The 16,713-nt window shown below is 34.3% G+C and overlaps 4 protein-coding genes across 5 annotated transcripts; 2 read left to right on the forward strand and 2 right to left on the reverse strand.

The window, feature by feature from the left end:
* The first annotated feature begins 451 nt into the window (after nt 1–451).
* LOC148766771 (uncharacterized) lies at nt 452–1,015 on the forward strand. Its single transcript, XM_088825535.1, has one exon. It carries the CDS (start codon nt 452–454, stop codon nt 1,013–1,015), a length of 564 nt encoding a protein of 187 aa, XP_088681661.1.
* A 1,193-nt stretch (nt 1,016–2,208) lies between these two features.
* LOC105960688 (blue copper protein-like) lies at nt 2,209–3,853 on the reverse strand. Its single transcript, XM_012984887.2, has 2 exons — nt 3,408–3,853; nt 2,209–2,961 (listed from the first exon to the last, which is right to left on the reverse strand). The coding sequence occupies exons 1-2, from the start codon at nt 3,604–3,606 to the stop codon at nt 2,414–2,416; spliced, it is 747 nt and encodes a 248-aa protein (XP_012840341.2). The 5' UTR covers nt 3,607–3,853; the 3' UTR covers nt 2,209–2,413.
* A 1,476-nt stretch (nt 3,854–5,329) lies between these two features.
* LOC105960689 (glucan endo-1,3-beta-glucosidase 11) lies at nt 5,330–8,224 on the reverse strand. The gene is made up of 3 exons (XM_012984888.2): nt 7,736–8,224; nt 6,175–7,214; nt 5,330–5,557 (listed from the first exon to the last, which is right to left on the reverse strand). The coding sequence occupies exons 1-3, from the start codon at nt 7,782–7,784 to the stop codon at nt 5,468–5,470; spliced, it is 1,179 nt and encodes a 392-aa protein (XP_012840342.2). The 5' UTR covers nt 7,785–8,224; the 3' UTR covers nt 5,330–5,467.
* Nucleotides 8,225–11,942: 3,718 nt separating this feature from the next.
* On the forward strand, nt 11,943–13,577 carry LOC105960690 (chloroplast thylakoid lumen protein). 2 transcript variants are annotated; one of them, XM_012984891.2, is made up of 4 exons: nt 11,943–12,455; nt 12,809–12,948; nt 13,058–13,130; nt 13,226–13,577. In XM_012984891.2, the coding sequence occupies exons 1-4, from the start codon at nt 12,107–12,109 to the stop codon at nt 13,333–13,335; spliced, it is 672 nt and encodes a 223-aa protein (XP_012840345.2). In that variant the 5' UTR covers nt 11,943–12,106; the 3' UTR covers nt 13,336–13,577. The 2 variants fall into 2 exon arrangements, with proteins under 2 accessions (XP_012840345.2, XP_012840344.2); XM_012984890.2 differs by having other exon boundaries at nt 11,983–12,455; nt 12,758–12,948.
* The last annotated feature ends 3,136 nt before the right edge of the window (nt 13,578–16,713 follow it).

Genomic DNA, 16,713 nt, shown 5'->3' on the forward strand with positions numbered 1-16,713 from the left:
TCAGTGAACTTGTCAACTTACGAGCACCCACTTATGCATGCCGATATCACAATACCGTTTACTGATGAGATGCAGTACACATACACTAAGTGCTAGTCTCTTAATGGGAAAGGTCGATATCCTCATTGGTGGCGTAACCCTTCGACTAGGAACACGCTTAAGTAAATATCTCACGATCCTATCACGATCCTAACGATCAATTACTAGTACTTATAATAACTGTAAGGACTATATCTATGTCTGTGACAAATGGACAAAGATATAGAATGCCAAGGTGTTTTATTATTAATAAGAAAAAAAAGGTTCATTTATTACCATAATAAATACGAAAGACCACAACCACATGTTGGCTTGTTGGTCACCTACTCTAACACTTGCAACGGGACAACAACCGCTTACGCCACACACTTTGGCTACGACAACCGACGGAAGGAGTCCCGGAGCATTGAAGATGGCTAAGTCGTGGGAGGAGCAAACCGACTTAGCCCGGGCGTGCCTTGAGAAGGCTAGGCGACGAATGAAGAAATGGGCGGACGACAAAAGACGACCACGGGAATTCGACGTTGGGGCCCAAGTGATGGTGAAACTATTGCCCCAACAGTTCAAGGCGTTGCGGAGCATGCACAAGTGTCTTGTGCGGAGGTACGAAGGACCATTCCCGGTGATCGCCAAAGTCGGTAAAGTATCTTATCGCCTAGAACTTCCAAGTTCTTTGAAAATCCACCCGGTCTTCTATGTGAGTATGTTGAAGCCTTATCACGAGGAAAATGAAGACCCGAGTCGAGGAGAGTCACACCGAGCACCACCCATCATGACTAAGTCATATGATAAGGAGATTGAGGAAGTGCTCGGCCGACAATTGAAGCGACGTAGGGGCGTTCCACCGAGTATACAATACCTCATCAAATGGAAGGGACTACCCGAGTCCGAGGTAACGTGTGAGACTAAGGAAGACTTGTGGCAATTTCAAGATCGTCTCCACTTGTTCGAGGCAACGAGGACGTCGTCAGATTAGGCAGGGGAGGATGTCACGGCCCGCCAGTTTTGGCCCAACCCTTTGCCAGTTTCCCTTGGGTTGGGAGGTTAAGGTAGCCCAAAACTTAACCCAAATAGGGTTAGACCCAAGTTGGCCCAAATGTATGGAGAAGTAGAGATTATTGGAGGATTCTAGAAAATATTCTAGAACCCTCCCATTGTAGATATTTTGTAAGAATTCTTTGGAGTGTTCTAGTGAACAACTCCCAGCCGTTAGATCAAATCGATCTCCACCGTCCATTAAGGAGGTGGTCTAGTATAAATAGGGGTAGGGTCCTCATTTGAATCATCGAACAAATCCAACATCCAAGCAGTTAAGTTATAAAAGTATTTTCCTACAAACTCTCTTATCTTCTTAAGTTCTTCCTTCGTTTCCATCACTTAGCATTCGCAACACATTCGGGAGAGGCTGACTTAGCTATCGCAAATGGTGAGAATGTGAGAAGAAGCTAAGGCCGCACGGTTTGTTGTTAAGGGAACAAGTCCATGACAACCGTCTTTAGATTGACGGGAACTTTGGATTATGTGGGCTTTGATGTTGGGGTTTAATATGGGCCTCACTGTTTAGTACGATAAATTATTAAATTGATTTTTTTTCGTTCGGATAATAGCATTTTAATTAAATTATTTCTAGTGATTTCAATTTATTATTATTTTTGTTTAAAAAACAATGAAAATAAATATTTTTGCAAATCTTGGTGCCCCGCCAAATTGCCAAAAACTAAATAATTCTTGATTGTTTGACTTCTAGTGAATAAACATTTTCTACTATATATTTGAGTGATAAAATAAAAAATAATTTTCTTATTGAATATTTCATCGGTTCTTTAATAATTATTAGTCAAATAATTTTTTGATAAACTATTTCTTGACAATTTATGAATAAACATCTTCTATACTATATATTTGAGTGTTAAAAAATATTTTAAAAAAAATATTTGTGCATTTCAACGATTTTTAGTAGAAACAGTCGGGTGTATCTACGAACTTTTTTTTTTTTTTTTCGTTTGATGGTGATGAACTATTACTTAATTCCAATTCTCTTAATCCACGTGCATGATCTAATTTTCCACTTTCATATTTTATTATTATTATTATTATTATTATTATTATTATTTAAAAGTGTTCATTTCAATTCAATTTCATATGTGATTTGACTAAATTACAATGGTCTAATCACACAAAATAACATACATAAATATAGAGTCTGCATAAAGTGGGAGACAATTAAAATGAGCTTATTAGGGATTAATATTGGACACATGATCCAATAAACACTAGTTCCCTAATAACCTAAGAATAAAGGCCAATACAAAAAAAATATTCAAATCAACACTCGAAAGCTATTAAATTACATCTTCGCGGGGCCGGGATTGATCTAGATCACGAAGCCGAGGAGGACCGATGCAAGAACGACAAACGGGGTGGCGATAGTAACAATTTCAGCGGAGCTTGACGGAGGTGGAGGTGGGCTCATGTCCCCCATCAACGACGGTGAGGGACCCGGTGATGATGGTGGAGGAGTGTCGGTGGTGCCGCTAGGTGCCGGAGAAGGCGATGATTCCGGTGACGGCGATGGAGAGGGCATGGCGGGGGTAGGAGCCACTAGTGGTGCCGGAGATGGAGTGGGAGTGGTTGGGGCCACTAGTGGAGCTGGAGATGGAATGGGGGTGGTGGGGGCCACTAGTGGTGCCGGAGAAGGAGTGGGGGTGGTGGAAGAGGCCGGTAAGACGTTGATCGACAACTTTTGACCTAAGGAACAATGTTGTCCGAATGTGCAAGTGTAGTAATCGGGGCCGGTGGAGTTGAGAGTGAAACTCGCGGGTCCCACGGTTGTGAATGCAATGGGGTTCGTGGAGGTGCAAGTGTCGAACGCGTCCTTCGTCACACGGGCTACATCGTGTATCCCCGTGCCGAAGTTGAACACTGCAAAAAAAATTTGAAATATTTTTTTAGAGTCGATAGTAATTACATAATTGATTGCATAAACACAAACAATATTTTGGGATTCCAATTTCCATCTAATTTACCACTTTGAGGTGTGCACAATTGTACATCATTAGGCCAATTTGTCAATTGGTATATCATTCACATATCTTATTTTAGATATCCATTTTTAATATTTATATCAAAGTTTTAAAGTAACGGCTAATTAATTAAAATAGTAATAGATCCATACACATACATACATACATACTATCTTGAATATATAAAGCTGTAATCCCAACTCCAATTCTTATTTTTCCACTAATTAAAATCAATATTTCCTTTTTTGTGTGTGTGTGTGTGTGTGTGAGAGAGAGAGAGAGAGAGAGAGAGAGAGAGAGAGAGAGAGAGAGAGAGAGAGAGAGAGATAGAGAGAGAGAGAGTACCAAGAACATCACCAACTCTAAAAACATACTGAGAAGCCCAGGTGGTGTAGGTAGCAGGGCCGCCGGTGGGAACCATCCAACCGGAGGCATCTCCGACCACGTAGGTGGCCGCCGCCGCGTCTCCGACCAGCTGCGCCGCCGCCACAACCATCACCACAGCAACAGCAAAACTAAACCCACGATTGATTAATGCCGCCATTAATTCTTATATATATGTTCTCGGGTCGCCCCCTTAGCTTAATTATCCTGATCTTCTTCTTCTTCTTCTTTATTTTTCACAACTTTCAACTTTATAAAGTGTTTGCTGATTTTTCAACCGTCTAATTTTTGAAGAGATAGATTGAGGGGAACACCTATATATATAGACTAGCCACTGAGAGAGCTCCACGTGTAGAGAGAGAAAGTAGTTGTGGTGGAGCTGCTAATCTACTACAGACAAACTTAACATATATATATATATATATATGTGTTATGCTATCTAATTTAATTGCCTCGTAATTAGTATGAGTTGAACCGTTGAACCGGTGCAGATATAGAGATGGAGAATACTAGGTGAACTGCTCACATATTATTAAAAAATTAAGGCCTTCGTTCGGTTGTTAAGATAAAATTAGATTCTTTCTCAAAAAAAAAAGATAAAATTAGATTAAATCAAATTAAATAATTTAATAAAATCAGTGATAACATAATATTTGCAGGTTGACACGACAAATAATTAAGAATACCAGACATCAAACAAAATCCAACTATTTAATCAATAATAGCTAATCTCCCCAACCAAACGAGGCCTGAATGGGTAAATAAATAAGATATTTTAGGCAATATTTCGTTTGTGTTAATGTATATTTTAGTAGAATAAGTTAGGAATTTGATTATCTACTTTACATACGGTAGGAGATTTGATTAGATTGTAATTAGTTATTTTCCTCGTATAGTTTTTCGTTATATCTATAAATAGGTGCTCAATCGATAAGAATACGAGATTCAAATTACCGATTTTTTTCCAAATATTCTAATAGTTTATATCAAAATAAAAAGAAGTTAACTTTTTTTTTTTAAATTTTAATAATAAAAGAAATATCTTTATTGGTGACGTGGCAATCAATAATTTCTAAAAAAGTTAGATGTGGGGATGAGTGGTAGTGCATGTGATCAAACTGCTTTTGTGTCACAAGTTGGTATTCGTTAGAATGATTCCATTTCCCAACTTGCAAGACTGTGTTTAAATTAGAATAAGGTTCTACTAATAATACAATCAAACTTTTCATTTAAAATCCTATTTTTTTTAATTCAATTTATTAAATTTTAATTTATGTAAAACATAATGTTAGTAACTAGCTTTACATTATGGTATTTTAAACATTTTATCAATTAGAAGAAAAATTAAAGATAAGAGTCGTGCTAAATTGATCGATTCCATTAGTCGATTGCTAAACGCCTAAATCGACCAATTTTATTGATCGATTTAGGATATAATCGATCGATCTCCCTACATCAATCAATCTATCCGAAAATTCACGAAACACAGCAAATAAACTAAAGGAAAAAAAAGGGGTAATTCAGTTTTCATCCCTCAAGTTTGCACTAATTACATATTTGGTCCCATATGTTTACAAAAAACACATTTGGTCTCTCATGTTTCAAAAATTCAACATTTTTAGCCATTTCCATCAATTTTCCGTTAGTACTAACGGAGTCAAGCATGTGCCCATCACTGCCTTAACTGACAGACTAACGGTAAATTGACAGAAATGACTAAAGTGTTGATCTTTTAAAAATGAGGGACCAAATGTATTTGTTTGTCATAGGGGACCAAATATGTAATTAGTGCAAACTTGAGGGATTAAAACTGTAATTTTTCCAAAAAAAAAAAAGGTATAAACCAGCAATTTTTTTTTTTTTAAATAATGGACACATGCTGCTAAGATAAATAAAATGATCCGCAGGCTGCTAATAATAGGTATATAGAATTTATAATGCATAATCCTAAAATATATAAAGTGCTATCACTACATATTATGAATCTGATTTCTTATTTCAATATATAATAGCAACCAAATTCATATTCTCAATAGCAAGATTAATATCGGGGCTGAAATTGCCGATAAAAATGAATACGATCCCGCCCACATTCTTCCCCCTCGAAAGTCCTGAAATATCGAAACAATTCCGAAACAGATATGTTAATCAAAACGATCGTAACTATGAAATATGTCGGAATAAATGCAATCTTATTATTTACTATTATTTATGCATTCTACAAATGTCGAGTTCATGTTCGTGTAATCAAGATCAATTTTCTCCGATTTCATGTCGATTTTAATGTTCGTGTATGAATGAAAATAAATCAGAACTACGATATATTAAATATTCGATAAACAAGGTTACTAGTTGAATAAAGTTTACAAAACAAGATCATTTACCTACCCAAAGTACCCCGAAATATTCGATGAAAAGCAGTTTTCGATTTAACCAATAAGAAATCAATTATTTGGAGCGAATGTGCACACTTTCATCTTTCTAGTGAGCGAAAGAATTAGACGTAAAACAAAGATATCGGATAAGGTTTCATAGAGTTTTGAGTCGAGACAAAAAAAAAACACGAATCATCAACTTCATGAATTATAAACGGCATTTCTAATGTAGTCAAGGGTTACAAATTCAACTATATGCAAGAATTAGCGGAGCAACACGGTCACGAAGAAAAATACATTTATTGCATTTTTAATATATTCAAGAAAAAAAAATCTAAAAACATTAATCATACCTTAAACGAGACACGAGATAAAGAAGAAGCAGACGAAGACTTAAGCCCAGAAAATCCAATATCATAAGATATACTCCCGTCCGCCTTAAACAGCCCGTAGTACTTCTCCGACCCCGCTCCGGGTTTTGAGTTCTCGTTGAACAACGCGAAAATATAAGCTTTCAGAACAAATTTCGGCTTCAATGGAGTCCCTTTCCTCTTAGCCAACCTCTTCTTTAAATTATAATGGTAAGTCCTCGCGTTGCTCGATGTAGCGCCAGGTTCACTCTGGTCCCCGTGCGAAGCCCATCCTGTTTCCGTAATTATAACCTCCATTTTCTTGAACCCCGCATCGTCCAAAGCGGCATACGCAGCGTCAATTTGAGCGTCGAGCAAATTATCGTAATGCAAATTACTCTTCTCGTCGTAAATACCCTCGGTCGGCTGAAATAGAGCGTAATTTATATCGATTTTTCCCGGGTTGTAAGTATATGCGAGAAACGGGTACGCGTTGAGGCAGAAAGGCGAGTGGATTTCTGAAAAGAATTCTAACAGAGGCTTCATTAATTGGTCAACCCCTTCTTTGAATATACACGAAGAGGGTGGGTATGAATTGGCGAAAACGCCCTGCGAATGAGCGGTCGAGATCTGGACTATTTTGTCTATGTGGAGGGTTTTGGTGGCGTTGTGTATGTTTTTCACGGCGCCCAATAACGCTACCGCCAGGTCGTAATCGCCGCCGCCAAGAACTTCGTTGCCCACTGCGATTCCGACGATCTTTGTCTCGGGTAGGAAGGATTTCACGTTGTCTTTGACCCAAGTCAACGCGTGGTCCGCATTACTACTCATTTCTTTTACGTACTCGTTTGGGAGACCTACAACTAATTCGAGCCCACTGCCTTTGAAGGCAGTCAGAACAGAATGATCGGCATCGTAAATTCTGACATTCTTGATTTTTGCAGCTTTGAGTAATGTGACGACTTTTTCGGGCGATGGGATGTTATCTGCTATCCTGCCGTAATTGATTCCGTAAGTGCCGGTGAATGCTGTAGCGACGAGTACTGAAAAGAAACAGCAACGATACAATAAATTAAAAAATCGCCAAAAAAATAGCTATTCTCGCGAGCCTATGTGATATTATATGCCCAATCAAACAATAAATTCTCGATTCGACTTGATTCTTGATTGTTTAAGATACGGGTTTGCGAAAGCATATGAGATCAATATGTATGTAATCGTAAATTTGAAATTCGAACAATTAGCAATGGCAGAGCAGCAGATAATATTAGCTGAATGCAATTCAATCAGTGAAGGCTAAAACCCATAAATAAAACCCAATAAATTCGAAAGAAAAAATTAATTAATTAAAATAATAATCGATCATCTTTCTTGGGGAATTGATCAGAATCAGTGCCCTAAAATCAAAACTCAACTAAATAAACAAAATCTCGAATTGAAAGTTCACGATCACATCATGTATCAATTTACTTTCCCAAAATAAAAATTAAAATTAAAAAAAATAATAAAAAGGGGGGAAATTATTAATTAAGTACACAGAGAATCTAGAAAGCAAGAAGTATACCATTTATGCCGAGAGAGCAAACGAAGAACAAAAATCGAAGAATCCTCATCGCCTCTGTTTCTTCAAAATTAAAATTCTTCCTCCACCAAAACAAATTCTCCACTCGAGTCAGAATAATTTTCTCTTGAGCCCATAAATAATTCAAACTATACAATCGGTTGCGCGGCGAAAAGGGGTGCTGTAAGGACGCCGGAGACGGCGGTTCACGGCGGCAGGGACGGTGGTTCAAGGGCGTTTTTTGGGGGGTGGATTTTGGCCGTTCGTTCTTCGATTTTCTTCAAGTTGTAACGCTGATTGAAAAAAAATAGGGTTTATGATCGACAACGTAATACTGTGTGTGGAATTTTGATTGGGGAATGTCTTTTCTTTGCTGAAAAGTCCTGCCCCCGGCGAGTGTGTACGCACTCGTTGTTGTATGTATTTTGAAATTGTGAGTTGAGGAAGAAAGGGAATTATTCTCTTTTTTTATGGAAATTTGAGCCACTCGCGGACTGTGTGCTGTGTCTCTCACGCTCCATTTGTTGGGGGTATTGCAACTTATACCCCTGTGGTATGCCGAATTGTTAAGCAACTGCCTTTATGTTATTTTATTTGCAAAATCTCCATATGGCTTAATTTTTTTACTAGACAACCCCTAAACAGGGGTACTAATTGCACTAAAAAAAATAATTACAGTCCATTATTAAATTTTAGGGAAAATTACGGCCAACCCCCTGAGTTATGGTAAAATTATGAAAATTCCCTCATATTTGGGTAATTACAGTCACCCCTCAACTATGTATTATCTTAAGAAAAAGACCACTTCAAAGGTAAATTTAGGGATGTCAATTCGGTAAAACCAAACCGAAATTTTGGTACGCCAATATTTCATACCGTTTACCGAACTATACGATTTGGTTCGGTAAATAACCGAATTACATATTTTTTATGTAAAAATATTTAAAAAGAGGGGCATGGCTGTAATTACTCAAAAAGGGATTTTTTCGTAATTTAGCCATACTCCAGGAGGTGGCCATAATTTGCCCATTTTTTTTTATTATAATATAAATAAATTAGACTGGAACTCGACCTAAAAAAAATTACTCGATGATTGTTAAAATGGTATTGAACTCACCAAAACAGCCTGACACGGCTCAAACTCGGCTCGTTTACATTTCTAGGCTTGAATACACATTTGCAAAAAGAAAATTGGATACGCAAAGCTTATGTGCACTTTCCTATGATTAATTGTAAAGCACAAAAGGGATCAAGAAAAATAAAATTTATAAAATAAAAGGGATTCTTTTTGGAAGACTTAAATTCTAAGTTTCATTGATCTCTACGTGTTGGGGGCAAAAGAAAAGTGGACGACATGTAATTATTTAAAAAATAGAATTATATCTGGTCTTTCTTTATAATTAAATAATAAACATAATTTAATTTATTAGTTTAATTCAGTGTTTAATGTCGATTATATGTGAAAATAGAAATGTACTCCTTAAAAAAATCTGTTTTAAGGTGTTTGCAAAATAAAATTTATTAATTTAATACATGTTTAATTTATATTGTACAAACTACATAGCATATAGTTCCATATAAATAAAATTACAAATGAATTAACTATTCATCCAAATTATTGTTGATAATTTACATTTTCCAATGGTTGAGATTGTGACATCCTAACATTTGAAAATTGGGTTTAATAATATAATTGATATACATGATTGGGCCAACCCAATGAACCTACAATTCCTTTACCTACTGGGTCACGAACCCAATATTGAAGACAACTACCATCGAGGCCCAATCACCTTCAAGTAAGGTTTGGGTCCGATAATCTCAACTAAGGTATAAATAAAGGTTTTAACCAATTTCTTAAGATATGTCCTATTATCTGAGTAATACTACCAACTGTATTATCTGGACTATTTATACTATCTGCACGTCTGACTTAAGCGTCGGAGGGGTTTCCGCCGGATCAACCCCCGGCCTAGTTCACGTGTTCTATCATCGCAGGTATCTCAAGGTCATCAAGCTCGTGAGCCAGTGATCCACTATGCTCTTCTAACTCATCCTACTTCAACTAATTAAGGTGATCTAATCTCTAGCATCATCAATAATCTTCTAGACTATACAATAATAATTAAGTAGCTCCTAATAAGGTTAGAGATATAAATTAAGCAACAATTATAAGAAAATCAAATATGGATGGATAAAACAAAAGCAGTGGTTGAATATCTAATCACTCACACCTAATAACAATTAATTATATGTTTTCTTTAATGATTATTGCTTAACCTTAATCATTCTAACTAATTCATATATATTTTCATGTAATTAATCGAACACTATTTCCCAATATATATTGTGATTGGATGAATAAATAAATAGCAATAAATTGTTGTCTATATTACAAATATATTGTACTAAGTTTGTTTGTAACTTATAATTTTTTATTTAATTATTAATAAGTAATAACACATCATAAAACACTTTTTTTAACCCCAAAAGATCCATTTTTATGATGGCTTTTACATAAAGATTACACAATTTCCGTTTTCCACCAAACAGTCCAACGCACCAACTTTTTTATTTATTTATGGCAATTATGGCAAAGTACGGCCATCCATGATATCTCTGATATATAGTTAAATTATAAAAAAATTATTTATGTTTGAATAATTACAATTACTCTTCAATTATGTATTGTCCTACAAAACCCTCTTTCCATTAAATAAAGTTAATATCATAAGGGTAAATACGTATAACAATACATAGTTGATAGATATTTCTACTTTCTAATAAGAAATAATTAAAAAAAAAACAGTAGTTAATTATTTAGATTGTTCTAATTTTACAATTGAATATCAAATCGATGGAGACCATTTTAAGATTATTATTACCATACTAAGTGTAGGAAATATGTAGATTGGAAAAGGGGTACCTAACTTTTATGACATCCAACTTAAATGATGTTCTTTTAGAGCTGGCTGTTGTAAAATTTGTTCAAATCAACCTATTTTATTATTATTATTATTATTTTTATTATTTTTTTAATTAATAAAGAAAAAAGTAAAAAAAAAAAAAAATTAAAAAAAAATAATGGGGTGCCTTTACTCGTGTCATGATCTGGAATCTCCTTTTTGACCCTGGTCTCTTACCACATGGAATCCCATATAACTTGGACCATTCATTTTCCTAATCTTGGAATATTCAAAGTCATTTTTTTTCTCTACCCCTAAAGAACTAGTGCATCGCTTCAAATATTAAAAATTCATCCAAGCCTCATTTGGTCGGTGAAATTAACCATTATTAATTAAATAATTTGATTTAGTTTGATGTTTGATAATCCTAATAACTTGTTGGGTTATAACAGCTTAATCTTGCGTTATCTTGCTTTTTACGAAGTTTTTTTGTTTGACATCCTAGAGTCTGATAAAATTATTGCGTTTTCATTTATTAATCTTATCTCAGCACTCAAACGAGATCTTAGTGTAATAAAAAATATGACATGGATCGAAGTAATATATTTAGCTATTTGAGTCAACTTCACACCGATATCATATGTTAAACTTGGCCCATCATTATTAACCCATCTATTTGTTTGGGCCCAACTCCGATTTATTTTGAGTCAAAAGCATCAAATTTGAAAAACAAGAAATCTTTTTCAAAAAGAAAAAAAACCCAAGAACTATTCCATGTTTTTGTATTTGGGCTTTCAATAAAAAGGGGAAGAAACATTTGTATGATTACTCTCAATTTCAATATTTCAACAATTTTTTTCGTCTTGTTATTGTTTAGTTTTAATGAATTACAAAGATAGATTTTTTTTTTTTGTCCGAAAGAGATGATCTAGTGGTTGGAGTAAGTGAGTTTGTGTCAACTGATTCATGTTCGAATCTCCTTGCCAACGGTCGATCCAACATAGTTAAGCTAGTGTGGTTTACGTCTCCCGAGAGTGTTTCGAATCCCCTTGCCAACAGTCGGTCGAACATGGTTAGTCTAGACTCTAGTGTTCACATCTTCCTTTATTACCTTTTCATTTTTCGCTAGAGTTTTTTTATATATAAATTTTATTTTTATGATTTAGACGGTAAAAACAAAATATTTTTTCAAAAAAAAATTAATTAACAAAGCTGGGATTTTCTCTTCATACTTGTAAATGTTTCATAAAAAACAAATTGAAAAAATAAAATAAAATAATAATGAAATACACTATGGTCCAAGCATAGTATGAAAAATCTTTGAATCTTATCATCTTCTGGATTGGCAAGCTGCCACATCACCCCCTCTCTTTGCCACCAAATTGAAAAAAAAAAATTGTTTACAATTTAGTAACAATTTAAAAATTAAAAACGATAATTTAAATTCAAAAAAAAAAAATAAAAAAAAATGGCGACAATTTTCCTCTCAAACGCAAAAGTATTTCTCCCTTCTCTTCCATCCACATCTTCATCATCATCAACAACTTCAAATCTCCAGACACAGCCGCAGCTGATTGTGTGCAAATCGGAGCCGTCCGCCATTGTTATCAGCAGGAGAACAGTTTCCCTCAGCAGCCTCACCGCCACCGCCGCTTTTCTCCTCAGCACCTTTTCCGGCTCGAAAGGATTTTCCGGTGCGGCGAATGCGGCGATTCTGGAGGCGGAAGACGACGAGGAGCTGCTGGAGAAGGTGAAGAGAGACCGGAAGAAGCGGCTCGAGAAACAAGGTGTTCTCAAATCATCCACCAAAGAAGCAGGTCCACTCCTTCAATTTCTCTTTTTTTTTTTTAATTATCTTTTTTCTAGGGTTTGCAATTGGGGCATTTTGTTAACAGATGCAATAGATTCGAATTGGAATTCGAATTAGAGAGAAAGAGTGGTTAATTTTAATCACATTGCACTTAATTTACCAGATAAGATGATGAATAAAATATTAAATTCTACTGAAAAAAAAAATTAAGAATCAAATTGTTTGGATTGGAATGGGCAAAATATCAATAAAATAAAATGCTTGAACTCTCGAAAAAAGGACTGAAATTATGGATATGGTTATTGCCAGAATTTGTGATGGATTTTTATCTAAGTTCGGATATTGCAACAACCATTGCAGCATACCTGCAAGATCTTGTTTACAAGCTCAGCAAAATAGGCCAAGCGATAGAAAAGAACGATCTCTCTACCGTAAGTTTGGTTCTCGGCTCAGGCAAGGACACCGAATGGATCAAGAAAGTCAATTCTGCTCTCAACAAGGTCCGCGTTTTCGTACTTCCATTCGACTTAAAAATCCACTTCTTTTATATGATTTTTATTTATCTAAGCTTTTTCTGAAATCCTCGACTCCATAATCCGTTTCGGGCAGTTGAGTTCTAGTGAAGAAGAGAAGACAGAGGCCGACGCCTTCAGTTCCTCTTTTGCCTCTTTATTCTCATCGGGTGAGTTTCTCATCGAGAAACTTATGTAATATATATCTAATTTTTATTCAAGAAATTAGGGCTCGATATATTAATCCACTTTGAACGTTTTGCAGTTTCTCAGAACAATATTGAAGCATCTAAGTTAGATTTTGTGGCATCTGCGAGCGCATTTGAGAAGTGGACTGTACTATCAGGATTGGTGGGACAGCTCAAGGGACTCTAAAGAAGAAGACGAAGACGAAGAAAAGGGTATTATTGTTCGACGTGTCTCGACTATTCTATCTATGAGTTGTTTTTCCTTGGCATATATTCTTCAGGTTTTGATTTTTATTCGCCCCTTTATCGAAATCAAATGAAAGATTCTTCTGTTCTTGGTTTCTTGAGTTGTAACTTGTAACTAAATATTCCACGAAATTACATCTAAATGATTTTTGTTTCCTAATGAGAATTTGAGGAATTCGAACACTTCCACCCATCGATAGTTATTGTATACCCTCTAACAAGTGGTTGGTGGGAATTGAGACGTAATTTTTTGATTCATGTCGGGTTTTTTTGGGACAGTATTTTTCCACCTGAATTTCGAAAATTTTGATTTTCGATTTTTATATTGTCTTTCTAGATCAGAATTGGAATATATATGAGATTTTGAATTTCCATTCTATTTTAATCGTAAAAAAATAATTCGGAAATTTTCAATAAAAAATAAAAAGATTTTGAAATTATATCGGGTTTTAACTCGTTAAATCCCTTTTGTCTAGTTTCATATACTAGACATTCCACAATACTACACTTCGGATATTGTAGTTAGCTCCCACCCTACTCACCCGAAATGTCTGGAATGCCCTTCATTCAACGATTTTGTATTTCTTTTTTCTTCTCCATTTTATGATGCAACCAAACATTCTTAATCCCTCCTTCCAATACATAATAATAGTCCCCAAACATGTCTGAATTCCAAAATTACATCAAACAATCGAAAAAAGCGTCAAGTCTCAACTTTTGCCCCCTTTTCGCGCCACCGTAGCTCCGCCTATCTACTATATGAAAATGAAATTATATAAAAATAAAACTAGTCAAAAGGGATTTACGAGTTAAAATCCCAAATTGTATTTATAATATCAATATAATTTTATTTATTTTAAATTATAGGCGAATAAAAATTGTTTTATATTACGAGCTAATTCCGAAAGGCCTTATTTATATATTGATGGGCCAAAGTCCCAATGGAGCCCAAAAGGGATTGGAAAACAAAGGTCCATGCAGTTTTGACTTTTGACCATATATCCTTAATTTTATGAGTAAACTGCAAATACTACCCCTATGTTATCTCGAAATAGCAAAAACCCCCCTGTGATAAATAAACTAGCAAAAACCCCCCCTGTGAAATTTAGTCAAAGGCAGAATCCCCCCTAGCTGATTTTTTAGACTTGAAATGACAAAATTGTCCCTCAAAATGTATTTATATATATACATATTATATGTATATTTATTCTTTTTAATTTATTTGTTTAGAAATTAAAAAAATAGTAAACAACTAAATTGATTATTTTTTAGATAAAATAATTAAAATATTTATAAAATATAAGAATTTATTAATTGCAAGACTTCAGGGGTATTTGGGTCTTTTCATATCAAGTCAACCCTCAAATAGTTCCATAGGGGGGTTTTTGCTATTTAAATAATTTCACAGGGGAGGTTTTTGCTAATTTATTTATCACAGGGGGGTTTTTGCTATTTCGAGATTATACAAGGGTAGTTTTTGCAGTTTACTCTTAATTTTATATATTTGAAAATATTATTTAATTACTTAACATAAAAGTTCAATTGTTTTCAGGTTTTTCATGATTTTTTCCCTAGATTCGTTACATGTTGCACAAAAACAAATCAATAAATGGAGCCTACAATAATATAAGTGAAATTGATGTTGGAAGATATGTATGAATAGATCATGTGACAATTTGAAATGGTGGTACCCTAGCATAGAGAAATTGGCTCCTTTTTTTCATCCACATCTTTCATTTCTCTAATGCATAATTTCCCCACTTTTTTTTTCTTATTTATTTTATTTATGTATTTTTAACTAATGCACACTTTTGGCCACTTGCCATTCTTAGGCATGAAGGCTCCACAAAAGCCAATTAATTTGTTGGTTATTGTATTGTTATTTATCAAGGAAATTTAATAACTTTGTCTTTATTGAAAATATAAAAAATAAACTCTCGACCGACCTCATTTCGAGTACATCTGACGGATAACTTATGGGTCATTTTGCAATTTCTGAAATGTTAGAAATATGTTTGAATAACAATATTTCAAATATTTGTGTTGCGCTTCCCTAATTATCTACGTGATTTAATGCTCAACTGTAAATTGATAGTTGATAATATTATTTATTTTGAATATATTAGTATGAAAATATAATAAATAAAAATTTATATATATTTAAATAACATATTTGTAAATAAACCCATATACTTTTAAGATTTACATATTTCCCCCAAGTTTCCATATCCCATTTTTGGGACATGCCGTTTTCTCGTGTCCGTTTCCCCGTTTCCCTATGTTGCTGTTTCTGTGGCTGTACTTACATAGAAATTAGTGAAATAACCATCATTTTCCCCTTCTATAATGATTGTTTTTGTATTAGTCACATAGCTAAGATGACTATATTACATTAGGATACAAGTTATTGCCCTATGTGGACACTATAGTTATGTTTTGTGAGTTGTTTTGTTTTATTTTTATTATTAATACAAAAGAATTATAATTGTTAATTTCCATATATTTGGTATCTTTTCTATTATTCCTTGAATTAGTTATATTCTGTCTACCGAAGTGAGTCCCAGTCACATGCTAGGAATATAGAAAGACATACATATTAATTTCAAGAATATAGTTCCATTAACGAATAAATTCTTTGGTGTGTTACCAATATTTCCTGCTAAACAAAATCAATGTTGGAAATATGATGGATCGGATTCGGTTTCGCCTAAGTATACTATACACATGAATGTGTGGATATGTGTAAAAAAAAATTATATATGTAGGGGATAAATTATAATTTATATATATATGTATATGTCTATAGTTATTAAAAAAATATATATATTTTTACATACGTTGATACAAATATATACATATGAACATTGATACATCTCTCTCCACATTTATTGAGTTTCTTGATACTTGTCTAATAGTGAACCGATACAAGTATTTAGGAATGGAGTGAGTAATAATTTATCGAATAGTTTTTATCCAATATAACATGGAATAACATTTTAAATAATCATAGGTTACCACTTCAAAAAAACAACTTTATATAATGTTCTGTGTACCTTTGGTACTCTCTCTCTCTCTCTCTCTCTCTCTCTCTCTCTCCTCACTTATTGCCAACATACATTCCACTAAAAGTAATTATTCTTTTCAGATGAATGAATTAATAACTATCCAACACAAACGATTCAATTCAATTCAATGGTGTGAGTTTTTAGGTCATATGTTGCTAAAACAAAATTGAATTATGAGATTTTTAGGTCATATCCGCCACGAAAACAGTCCGATATGGCCCATGGAATCGGAAAAATAAAAAAACCGGGGCCAA

Source organism: Erythranthe guttata, chromosome 11, assembly GCF_056151865.1.
Source record: "Erythranthe guttata isolate IM_541 chromosome 11, IM_541, whole genome shotgun sequence".
Lineage (NCBI taxonomy): Eukaryota > Viridiplantae > Streptophyta > Magnoliopsida > Lamiales > Phrymaceae > Erythranthe > Erythranthe guttata.

What these genes read in the sequence shown, in the direction of transcription:
- LOC105960689 (XM_012984888.2), bottom strand. Translation starts at nt 7,784, where the DNA reads ATGAGGATTCTTCGATTTTTGTTCTTCGTTTGCTCTCTCGGCATAAAT. An exon ending in TTGCTCTCTCGGCATAAATG is followed by an intron (nt 7,215 to 7,735) that starts GTATACTTCTTG and finishes GTTTCTTTTCAG; the next exon opens with TACTCGTCGCTACAGCATTC. An exon ending in TATCTCGTGTCTCGTTTAAG is followed by an intron (nt 5,558 to 6,174) that starts GTATGATTAATG and finishes TCGATATTTCAG; the next exon opens with GACTTTCGAGGGGGAAGAAT.
- LOC105960688 (XM_012984887.2), bottom strand. Translation starts at nt 3,606, where the DNA reads ATGGCGGCATTAATCAATCGTGGGTTTAGTTTTGCTGTTGCTGTGGTG. An exon ending in TAGAGTTGGTGATGTTCTTG is followed by an intron (nt 2,962 to 3,407) that starts GTACTCTCTCTC and finishes TTTTTTTTGCAG; the next exon opens with TGTTCAACTTCGGCACGGGG.
- LOC105960690 (XM_012984890.2), top strand. Translation starts at nt 12,107, where the DNA reads ATGGCGACAATTTTCCTCTCAAACGCAAAAGTATTTCTCCCTTCTCTT. An exon ending in TCAATTCTGCTCTCAACAAG is followed by an intron (nt 12,949 to 13,057) that starts GTCCGCGTTTTC and finishes CGTTTCGGGCAG; the next exon opens with TTGAGTTCTAGTGAAGAAGA. An exon ending in TGCCTCTTTATTCTCATCGG is followed by an intron (nt 13,131 to 13,225) that starts GTGAGTTTCTCA and finishes AACGTTTTGCAG; the next exon opens with TTTCTCAGAACAATATTGAA.
- LOC148766771 (XM_088825535.1), top strand. Translation starts at nt 452, where the DNA reads ATGGCTAAGTCGTGGGAGGAGCAAACCGACTTAGCCCGGGCGTGCCTT.